The 12,226-nt window shown below is 43.3% G+C and overlaps 1 protein-coding gene across 7 annotated transcripts in view; it reads right to left on the bottom strand.

The window, feature by feature from the left end:
• The window catches only part of NKTR (natural killer cell triggering receptor), a 46,291-nt gene that overhangs the window by 16,385 nt on the left and 17,680 nt on the right, over nt 1-12,226 (bottom strand). For all 7 annotated transcript variants that reach the window (XM_075827794.1, XM_075827797.1, XM_075827796.1 and 4 more), the window contains 6 exons: nt 8,219-8,248; nt 6,302-6,447; nt 5,145-5,367; nt 4,901-5,053; nt 4,328-4,418; nt 2,387-2,535 (listed from right to left, as the gene is read on the bottom strand). In XM_075827794.1, the coding sequence (XP_075683909.1) occupies nt 2,387-2,535; nt 4,328-4,418; nt 4,901-5,053; nt 5,145-5,367; nt 6,302-6,447; nt 8,219-8,248 (792 nt within the window). The remainder of the gene's footprint in view (nt 1-2,386; nt 2,536-4,327; nt 4,419-4,900; nt 5,054-5,144; nt 5,368-6,301; nt 6,448-8,218; nt 8,249-12,226) is intronic.

Genomic DNA, 12,226 nt, shown 5'->3' with positions numbered 1-12,226 from the left:
CATTATCTTTCCACAACAGCCCTGGTAGTGTCTCAGGAGCTCCTGTTCTCTGGTTTAGGATGGGACTGTAAACTGGTAAGGTCAATTTACTGCAATGTTAGATTGTCATGATGCGGTGATATTGGATATTTGCAGTAGTGTGTTTATTATCATCATGTTTAAACTTCATCTAGTGACACTCTAAACCACGAATCTTTGCAGCATGAACAAAAGAAAGTACAGTATTTTTTTTAAAACCTAGATTTCCGTTGAAACAACATTTTACATTACTTATCCTGTACTGATCCTGAGTTATATCCTGTATTATACTCCAGAGCTGCACTCACTATTCTGCTGGTGGAGTCACTGCGTACATACATTACATTACTTATCCTGTACTGATCCTCAGTTACATCCTGTATTATACTCCAGAGCTGCACTCACTATTCTGCTGGTGGAGTCACTGTGTACATACATTACATTATTTATCCTGTACTGATCCTGAGTTACAGCCTGTATTATACTCCAGAGCTGCACTCACTATTCTGCTGGTGGAGTCACTGTGTACATACATTACATTACTTATCCTGTACTGATCCTGAGTTACAGCCTGTATTATACTCCAGAGCTGCACTCACTATTCTGCTGGTGGAGTCACTGTGTACATACATTACTTATCCTGTATTATACTCCAGAGCTGCACTCACTATTCTGCTGGTGGAGTCACTGTGTACATACATTACATTACTTATCCTGTACTGATCCTGAGTTACATCCTGTATTATACTCCAGAGCTGCACTCACTATTCTGCTGGTGGAGTCACTGTGTACATACATTACATTATTTATCCTGTACTGATCCTGAGTTACAGCCTGTATTATACTCCAGAGCTGCACTCACTATTCTGCTGGTGGAGTCACTGTGTACATACATTACATTACTTATCCTGTACTGATCCTGAGTTACAGCGTGTATTATACTCCAGAGCTGCACTCACTATTCTGCTGGTGGAGTCACTGTGTACATACATTACTTATCCTGTATTATACTCCAGAGCTGCACTCACTATTCTGCTGGTGGGGTCACTGTGTACATACATTACATTACTCATCCTGTACTGATCCTGGGTTACATCCTGTATTATACTCCAGAGCTGCACTCACTATTCTGCAGGTGGAGTTACTGTGTACATACATTACATTACTTATCTTGTACTGATGCTGAGTTACATCCTGTATTATACTCCAGAGCTGCACTCACTATTCTGCTGGTGGAGTCACTGTGTACATACATTACATTACTTATTCTGTACTAATACTGAGTTACATCCTGTATTATACCCCAGAGCTGCACTCACTATTCTGCTGGTGGAGTCACTGTGTACATACATTACATTACTTATCCTGTACTGATCCTGAGTTACATCCTGTATTATACTCCAGAGCTGCACTCACTATTCTGCTGGTGGAGTCACTGTGTACATACATTACTTATTCTGTACTAATACTGAGTTACATCCTGTATTATACCCCAGAGCTGAACTCACTATTCTGCTGGTGGAGTCACTGTGTACATACATTACATTACTTATCCTGTACTGATCCTGAGTTACATCCTGTATTATACTCCAGAGCTGCACTCACTATTCTGCTGGTGGAGTCACTGTGTATATACATTACATTACTTATCCTGTACTGATCCTGAGTTACATTCTGTATTATACTCCAGAGCTGCACTCACTATTCTGCTGGTGGAGTCACTGTGTACATACATTACATTACTTATCCTGTACTGATCCTGAGTTACATCCTGTATTATACTCCAGAGCTGCACTCACTATTCTGCTGGTGGAGTCACTGTGTATATACATTACATTACTTATCCTGTACTGATGCTGAGTTACATCCTGTATTATACTCCAGAGCTGCACTCACTATTCTGCTGGTGGAGTCACTGTGTACATACATTAAATTACTTATTCTGTACTAATACTGAGTTACATCCTGTATTATACCCCAGAGCTGCACTCACTATTCTGCTGGTGGAGTCACTGTGTACATACATTACTTATCCTGTACTGATCCTGAGTTACATCCTGTATTATACTCCAGAGCTGCACTCACTATTCTGCTGGTGGAGTCACTGTGTACATACATTACTTATTCTGCACTAATCCTGAGTTGTATCCTCTATTATATTCCAGAGCTACATTCACAGTGCTGCTGGTTGTTATTGGAAAAAGTAGGCTTGTTGTCAGAGATACCCTTAACAGTTCAGCCAAGCCTATGTACAGTGGTATAAAGACAACACTTCACAGAATGCAATTCACCAGAGCAATGGGAAACAGCTCTGAAGCCTCCAGAATAGTAACTTCAGTTGGACACAGTCTGTAACTCCATTACTTACTTGTCTCCTTTGCTCCACTTTTCTCCAGTGGGTGGTTTATACGCCTTCAATCTTTGCATCTCTTCCTTCCAATGTGGAGGGGTCTCGCTGCTTTCCCTATCGCCATTGGACTCTGATCGAGATCTAGACCTCGGAGGTGTGTGATATCGCTGGAAAAGAAAAGGTGGTGCTATTAACCTCTGTGCCTGGTACTGGATCTCTGCCATGTTTACTTAGTGCAGCTAGCCTGCAGTACGAGGCACAGCTACTCTCTTATGGACGTTGCTGTGAAAAGAACTGCGGCAAAGAGCACCCTACCATTTAATTTTGCTGATCAATGGGGTTTCCCGGGATCAGTTCCATATTAAAGGTGTTTTCCTGTATTTTCAGATGATGGTCTATTCTTAGGATCAATTGCAAGTCCTGAAATACCCCCCAATATGCTATAAATGTCTTAACTGTGGCGCTCTAATTGTGGAGACCCCTACAGATTCCTAGAACGGGATTTCCAGTCTCCTACCAGCGTGCCGACACGGCAGAAAGAACGTGCAGTCACGTGTCAGCGGTAATGGTCGCAAGCCGGAAACTTCTTCTGCAAAGCACCTATTAATTATAGCAGGAACCGCGCAGAGGACGCTTTTGGTTACATTTTGCGTCTCGTAATTGGAGTTGCGCTTTATTCCACCAAGTTCCATTCTGAGACATCACCAAGAAATTCTAAGCTGAGCAACAGGGTCAATACTTTCCCTTACTTGTTTGGTCTCGGTCATTGGTTCGCCGGTTCTACGTAAATAAGGTTTGTTGTTCTGCAATTTTCAAATATGCTTAACGCTTCAATCCTCTGCCATTTTTAAGATCACTGATTACAGTCAGTGAATGATAAGATTCTGGTTTCCATTCCCCAACTGAAACCCATCCTAAGAATATGCTGCTCACACCGGAGCACGTCTGAATGTAAACAAAAATGTTCCAATTCTTTGACAAGCAAGTGAAAATATCGCAAAGAGTAAGAAATTGATAAAGCAAAAAGTATATTAAAAAGTTGCAGAATTTTTAAATATTTTTTTTTACATAAGAGTAGAATTTTTTTTTTAACCCTTTCACGGAGTGCATATGTTCTCTCTGAATGTCACATTTAGGGGCGGAGGTCTCTTATCTTATTCCCCCTACTACAGGGGTAAGAAGAGGAGCAGTTACACATCTAATCACCCTCTGTCCCTCATCAGGATGTTTGTCGACTCTGTGACTCCATTGTTTACCGGCATCCGGATAGCAGAGATTTTTGGTCTCAAGTTCTGGTGACTACGAGAAGGTACGTGCATGAAGACATAGACATAAGTACGTGGATGAAATCTGCACGACACAGCTCTGCTGCTATACTCTGCACTATGTGCTGCCCAGCATGTGAAACACAATCCCTTTAGAGACAGGAGATAAGAGGGATGTGATGTATGACATTTTATACTACAGGGAAGGGGGAAATAATCACGTGCAGTGAACAGAACTTATACACAAGCATAAGATAAATATTAGTAAGTGTCTAGTCTTACATCTGCACACAACTTCACATCCAGAGCTGCATTCATAATTCTGTTGGCTGCCACTTGTGGCTACTCTGCGGCGTCTAGTGTAAAGACTGCACCTCCACAAGGCAAATCGATAGAACATGTTTTGTACAGACAATGAATCAGCAGGAACTGCTGCAAGACGTCAGCTCGGAGCTATAAAGAAGCCGACAGAAGTGTAAATGCAGCTCTATATGTGACTGGAGTAGAAGACACAAAGCAACTCAAGATCCGTACAAGTTATCAGAAGCCAAGTAGTTGCAAAGCTACTCGACATTATATGTAGACAATATCTAAGCGGGAAGTAAAATCTTATTCTCAAGTTGTTTCCAAGCATCATACTAGCGTCTCTCCGTTATGCGGCTCAGACTTGAGACCTCCGAGATAAAACACTTACTATTGTGCCTCGGCCTCTGATTTTTCTACCAGATTTTGTAATGGAGCCTTTGGTCTGCTCATTGGTTTGTGGAATCGCAGGAGACGGTTTCCTAAATCAAATGTAACAAAATTATTACAAGTCAAATTACCACGAAATGTAACAATTTCATATTTTTTTTACACTGGCCTAAACATGATTTAGTTGAAAGGGGTTTTAAGGTTTCAGCAAATTTCTTGCAGTCCTTCAACAGGAACCTTCATTGTTTACACCCCAGGGGATAAAAACCTGTCCTGGTCATGTGATAGAGACAGAGGTACACGGCTCGTTACAAGACACTGTAACGAGCCATGCTCCTGTGTGTCCGGCACACAACCCAAACACATTTTTATATACTGGAAGTAAACAATGAAGATTCCTAGTCACCATCCATATCAATATCTACATTCTGCTCAACTTGATGTAGATGGTGAAGGGGGGTTGGGTTGTGGAAAGAAATGAAAGAAGTAGAGAGAATAAAATGGAGAAAACAAGAAATAGGTGGGAAGATTAGGGGGACACCGAAATATTATATAATAACCAGGGGCGTCTTACTGCTCAGGCTCCGGGACATTGATAGGCGCGTCCTTTCTAAGCAGAAAACGGTTCTCCGGGATTGGAGGGATCTCCTCCGGCCGCACAACAGGTTTATCCCTCTTTTTGCCAGACTCTCGCTCTTCTACTGTGATGTTCTTTTCAGGAGGAGCGCTGAGAGATAAGAGGAGAAGATCTTATATCAGTCGTCAGTCCGAGAGCGGCGACGGTCAGAGCAACGTCAAGGTGCGAATATTAAACACACCTGGCGTGACTCGGCGGCTTTTCTTCCTTGACCTCCCGCCGACCTTCCTTGCGCCTTCTCTTCGCGCGCTTCACTTTGCTTTTCCTTTTCCGCTTTCGCTTCTTGTTTCTTCCCACTTCCGCCTCGCTCTCTGAGAACGAAGACTCTGACGATGACGATGGAGACGAGGACTTGGAACTGGAATCGGATTGTTCGGACACAGAGGCTGCGGCTTTAACTTTATCTGGGACATTTACAAAATTGGAGATGAATCAAGTCATTTCAAGACATTTTTAAAAGGTCATATTAGTTTATTGATTTTCTCATTGATTGGTTTTGTACTGGACAGACCTGATCTATGACCAGTGTTACCAAGAGGTTGCCACCGAACACAAGATCAGCACACGCCTCTCCTCAAATACTCTGTGCTGCTGGAGGACCCTGCTCTTTCTTTTATGCAACTCTCAGGGTACGTTCACACACAAAGTTAAAAAAACGGCTGAAAATTACGGAGCGGTTTTCAGAGAAAACAGCCTCTGATTTTCAGCCGATTTTGAAGCTGAAAACGAAGCTTCTATTGGACGTGTTGTTTAATTGTGTTCAATGGAAAATCCGCTCCAAACGACGGCCCAAGAAGTGACATGCTACTTTTACGCAGCGTTTTTTAAAACAGCGGCGTAAAAAGACGCCCCGTATGAACTAAATGCAGTTTTTCCCATTGATTTCCATGGGCAGATGTTTGTCGGCGTTCAGCTACCGCGTGTGACCCTCAGTCTGTAAATTCACACAAGATCAGCTCACTCAACTCCTGAAATACTCTGTGCTGTTGGAGGACCCTGCTCTATTATGCAACTCTTAGGCTCCATGCACATGACAGTCATTTTGGTCCGTAATTGCGCATCAAAATACGGTTCCATTAATTTCTATGGACCACGGACACCTTCACGTGTATATTTACGGGAAGGTGTCCGGGTCATAGAAAGCATCCGTAAAATATTTGTTTGAAAATCAGTCACTTATAAACTATATTTCCGCTTTGCATTATTATCTTGTTCTCTGAATGCAGCCAGCAGTGTAAAGAATGGGGGGTTCCATTCTGGTTGTTACGGCTACTTCCATAGACGTCTATATTTTTATTTTTAATGATAATCATACTAGTATCTGTATCATCCACTCACCTTCTTTGGTAGATTTAGATCCCAGGATTCCACAGTCTATGACTCGGACGTCAGCATAGGGTCGGCTGGCAGCGTCCGTCTTCAGATTCTCAATCTGTTCAATCACCTCAAAACCAGAAATCACGAGCCCAAACACCACGTGAATGCTATAAAAAAAAAAAAAGTTTAGACATATTAAATAAGCAAATGCGCCGAAAAGAACACTTAAAAAAAAAAAAAGTCTATGGAAGGGGGTGTGGCTTTAGTGGGAAGGGGTGTGGCTAAAATGGAACAAAGTGCTCCACAATCGCGCCAAAAATCTGCCATAAAATTCTGTTGCAAAAGAAGCCAAATCAAAAGGTTGTATAAGAAAGAAAAAAAAAAATGTCTGACAGGTCAAGAAAGATGCGACAAAATTGATGACATGATAAATCTGGCGCATCAAACGACTGCCTGGTCTATGTTTAGGTTGTCTAAATCTTATACAGCATTAGTAAGCCTGCCCCAACCTTTTTTTGGAAAGCTGCAGGTCTCAGGATATGCAGGACGTCAGTATTATTCAATCATGCAATCTAGCGCTATTAGTCGCTGCGGTCATGTGACTGCGAGACGGTACGTGAGCCGTTTTCTGGGGTTTTCATGCTATGTGGACCTATTGTCTTCTGCACAGCGACGGATGTGGCAGCATGTAACACATTATCGTACGTACACGCGTACAGTAATGTAAGCGGTCACGTGCCGCACATACTGCGATCAACGCTAAGGCCAGTAACTGGCTGCAGCGGTCACGTGCTGGTGCGGCACGTCATCGCTCCTGGCAAGTAAAGAAAGATCGGCGGAGGACCACCAGGGCTGGAGAGGCAGGGAATTAACAGGTGAGTTCTGAGCCTCTGGATATAAACAAGAATGTTCCCATTCACTGACTGCAAGCAGCGATCTTGAAAGGGGTCACGAATTTCAACACAAAGTATATTAGAAAGTTGCAGGCCTATTTATTCGAATGATTAAGCGTCATGTACGTAAGTCCGGACGCCCCCGGATGTAGGTTGGTTTTATTTGTTTTGTACGTCCTCATATGCTGTTTTTCCAACTAAGGGTCTTGTTCACGTAACGTTCCGGCCCTACCTTTGGCGTATGCGATGCCCTCATTCACCAAGCCTATGCTGAGGGTGCCCATTTGGCATGTACCGCACAATTTTTTTTTTCAAATAAGAGCATATTAGCGAAGTTTCCCACCGTATGCCTATATAGTGGCATACATTGAAGTCTTCCTTCCGACATATACCAGGGCGAGTCATAAATTATCCGCACTCCGGTTATATTAAAGCTTCTGTTGGCCGTGCTATCTTATCAGCGCTATCTGTACGCGGTCGCCATCTCCCCAGTCACTGCTGCGCAGGTTTGAACGTGTTACGTCTGTTTATTTGTGACTGTCGTGCGAGAAACAATGGCTGTCCCACTTGTGATTTGCGGGAAAGAAGAGCAGCGTGCAGTAATGAGTTTTTTGTGGTCTGAGGGTGCGTCTGGTGCCGATATTTATCGAGGACTTTGTGTACAGTACGAAGAAAGTGTAAGAATGGATAGAGAAGTTCAAGAAAGGTCGCACAAGTGTCAGAAAGAAGCCGACGAAGATTCACGTCTGACGAAGAAGTGAAGACATCAATGCGTTTGTGGCTCGCAGCTCAGACAAAAAAAATTTTAAGGTGAGAATCCGCTCGACGGATGGACAAAGTGTATCGAAAAGCCGGGAGATTATGTCGAAAAATGATGTATTTGTCTTTTTTCTGAAAGTTGATTTAAACTAATTCTACAGCCAGAGTGCGGATAATTTTTGACTCATCCTCGCACCTCCGAGATGATGTTAACAGAGTCTAATAACACTTGAATGAATAAAAACGATATCGTGAAAAAAACAAAAGCCGTCCGCAATTAACTTACCCATCAAGATGTGGCGCTGGTTTTGTTGTTCTGCATCGACAATCGGTGAAGGGAAAAAAACAAAAAACCTTAGAATTGAACTGTAAACGTAAAACTCCTAAAAAGGTGAAGCTCTATGGACCCCCCCCTGGTTAAATGTCCCTCATCCACAGCGAGGCAGAAACGTGACATGAAGTTGGCGCGTCTGCCCGTTATCAGGTACAAGTCGTAATAACGGACGTGTCTTTAAGGGTTTGCTCACGAACCAGAAAACAAAAATCGTATTGGCCGTGAGAGGCCGATGTTATACATGTGACTGGTTATCTTGTTATCTCCCACGCTTCATCTCCTCCTGGCTGCAAATCTAGGACTACATTTCCCATGATTCCAGTCCGCACCCCTGAGCTCTTACTGTGCTCTGCGCGGCACTAGACATTGGCAGGAAGACTTTCTACTGCGCATGTGCAGCATTTCTGAGGGGCCGCCGCAGAGGAGAGACACCGCGCATGCGCTGACAAAACGCGTTTATAAAGGGGAGTAAACCGGCCAATGAAATAATCTCTGACCGCCATCGATACACCAACAGCCACAGATTGAAGAACGTGCCGTGGTCGTATCGAAGGGCAAACTCTGGGGCGATGCATTGTATTTCATTATTTACAATTGTCAACATAGTTCAACTTTAGGGCCAGTTCACACAGAGATTTTTTAGATGTTTTTTGGCGCGGAAAACACGCCAAAAAACAGCCGAAAATGCCTCCCATTGATTTCAATAAAGGCGGAGGTTTTCTCCCAAGAGCGGTAAAACCGCCTCGCGGAACAAAGAAGGGACATGCCCTATCTTCGCACGGTCACGCCTCTGACCTCTCATTGACATCAATGAGAGGCAGAGAAAGCGTATTTCGCAGCGTTATTGCCCGTGGCACTCAATGGGCGCGAGCGAAATACACTGCGAAAGTCGCGGCAAACGGCGTGCAGGAAGGACAAAATCTGCCTCAAAATCCCAAACGGAATTTTGAGGCAGAATTTTCCTCCTGCAAAAAACCCTTAGGCTATGTTCACACTGAGTTTTTTGCAGGAGGAAAATTCTGCCTCAAAATTCCGCTTTCTCTGCCTCTCATTGATATCAATGAGAGGTCAGAGGCGTAACCGCGCGAAGATAGGGCATGCCCCTTCTTTCGCCCGCGAGGCGGTTTTACCGCTCGCGGGAGAAAACTGTCCCCGCCTCGCATTGAAATCAGTGGGAGGCATTTTCAGCCGGTTTTCGCAGAGTGTTGCGGAACGGTTTCCGCAACAAAAAACTCGTCAAAATACTCCGTGTGAACAGGGCCTAACACGGACAATATATTTAACTTGTATTATTTTCATTGGCGCAGATCTTTAACCCTTTCAGGATGCAGCCATTTTTGGGATTTTCGTTTTCATTTTTTCCTCCCCACCTTCTAAAAGCCAGAACTTTTTTACTTTTCCATCGATATAGGTGTAGTTTTTCGCGGCACCATTTCGTGCACAGATCTAGCCGTCTTTATCTGGACTTCTAACGCATTAAATACACAGTGGCTGGATCTTTAATCTTGACTCTTTCAATGACTTCTCAATGGCTTTTGTTGTGTGATATCAGCAAGTTATCAGAGTCCAGATAAAGATGGCTACATCTGTACCATATAATGCATTGGGAAACTTGAAAAAAATTATTTGTGGGATGGAATAGGAAAAAAAACAAACTGTGATTCCTTAATCTTGAGTCCTTAAACTAAATGAGCTGTAGTTTCTATTGGTATCATTTGGGCTACATGAGACTTTTAGATCACTTTTTATTTAACTTTTTAGTGGGATATGGAGAGAGAATCAGAGATTCTGGCGTTTTATATATTTTTTATTTTTACGGCGTTCACCGTGCGCATTACATAATGCTATAGTGTAAGAGTTTGACTTTTATAGACGCAGTGATACAAATTTAGTCGATTTTTCTTTTTTTTTTTACATTACTTCAAAGGAAAAATAGGTAAAGGGTTTTTTCTTGAACTTTTTTATTTTTTTTACACTACTAAAAACTTTATTTTACTTTTCTCTACACATTTTATCAGTCCCCCTCGGGACAATACACGGCAATACTAATGGCTTCATTAGCCCCCGGGGCTACCATGACAAACAATGGCGCCCCCCGATCGCTTTGGCGATGAGTTTGCAACATCTTAGATGCTGCGATCGTGCTTGATCAAAGCATCTAAGGGGTTAAACAGCCAGGAACAGAGCGATCGCTGTTCCTGGCTTTTAGTCCCATGTGTCAGCTGTAAAACACAGGTGACACCTGCTGCGTACGGGGCGGGCTCAGCAGCTCCAAACATTACCTCCCCCACCACGACATAATAGTACGTCTTGGCGAGGGAAGAGGTTAAAGGGCGTGTATACTTTTTCTTCCAAATGTTTATTTTTTTTTTTGCTCCAATGCATCTGCAAAGAAAATGAAGCAACTTTGCAAATAGCCTGGATTAAAAATCCCCTACGATTTTGGTCTGCAGCTCCTAGGCAGATCTATGTGTCTCCATGGTTACAGGCTGCAAACAAACCCTGTGTAGTCTGATCCTGCAGTCCTGTGTTACTCCACTCCCCCTCTTCTTTATAACCTACAGACAGTAGAAGTGGAGGCAGATGGATGAGATTTATACATGACGGAATGGAAAGACTACACAGAGTTGGTTTGTAGTCTGTAACCTTGAAGACACATAGGTCTGCATTGGAGCTGTATGCACAATACGGTAGATTTTGGACCGAACTATTTGCAAAGAAGCTTCATTTCTTCTTTGAGATTCCCTTAAAGAGGTTCTGTCACCAGATTTTGCAACCCCTATCTGCTATTGCAGCAGATCGGCGCTGCAATGTAGATTACAGTAATGTTTTGTTTTTTTAAAAACGAGCATTTTTGGCCAAGTTATGACTATTTTTATATTTATGCAAATGAGGCTTTCTAAAGTCCAACTGGGCGTGTATTATGTGCGTACATCGGGGCGTTTTTACTTGTTTTACTAGCTGGGCGTTGTGACTAGGAGTGTATGATGCTGACGAATCAGCATCATCCACTTCTCCTCGTTACCACCCAGCTTCTGTCAGTGCAGACACACAGCGTGTTCTCCAGAGATCACGCTGTGACGTCACTTCCTGCCCCAGGTCCTGCATCGTGTCGGACGAGCGAGGACACATCGGCACCAGGCGACAGAGGCTACATTGACTTACCTGCAAACGCCGATGCTGCTGCAGAATCATCTGTAGCCTCTGGTGCCGATGTGTCCTCGCTCGTCCAACACGATGCAGGACCTGGGGTAGGAAGTGAGTGACGTCACAGCGTGATCTCTCGAGAACACGCTGTGTCTGCACTGCCAGAAGCTGGGTGGTAACGAAAAGAAGTGGATGATGCTGATTCGTCAGCATCATACACTCCTAGTCACAACGCCCAGCTAGTAAAACAAGTAAAAATGGCCAGATGTACTTTAACTTTAAACACACCCAGTTGTACTTTTGCAAGCCTCATTTGCATAAATATAAAAATGGTCATAACTTGGCCAAAAATGCTCGTTTTTTTTAAATAAAAACGTTACTGTAATCTACATTGCAGCGCCGATCTGCTGCAATAGGAGATAGGGGTTGCAAAATCTGGTGACAGAGCCTCTTTAAGCAATAAAAAAAAATGGTTACAAAATGATACAACTTAAAGGGTAACTAAACGTTCGACAAACTTCTGACACATCAGAAGTTTTGATTGGTGGGGGTCCGAGCACTGAGACCTCCACCAATCGCTAAAATTAAGCGGCAGAAACAGCTGAACAGAAACGAAGCGGCACAGCGCTCACACGAGAACTTCTGCCGCTTCGTTTTAGCGATTGGTGGAGGTCTCAGTGCTCGGACCCCCACCAATCAATTCTTCTGACATGTCACTAGGACCACTATGACATGTCAGAAGTTTGTCGGACATATAGTTACCCTTAAAAGAGCCGTGTCTAGTAATGGTGATTTGTAGAATTCCCTGCCCCC

This window comes from Rhinoderma darwinii, chromosome 5 (assembly GCF_050947455.1).
Source record: "Rhinoderma darwinii isolate aRhiDar2 chromosome 5, aRhiDar2.hap1, whole genome shotgun sequence".
In the NCBI taxonomy this organism is placed as follows: Eukaryota; Metazoa; Chordata; class Amphibia; order Anura; family Rhinodermatidae; genus Rhinoderma; species Rhinoderma darwinii.
This window is presented reverse-complemented; position numbering and strand designations above follow the sequence as displayed.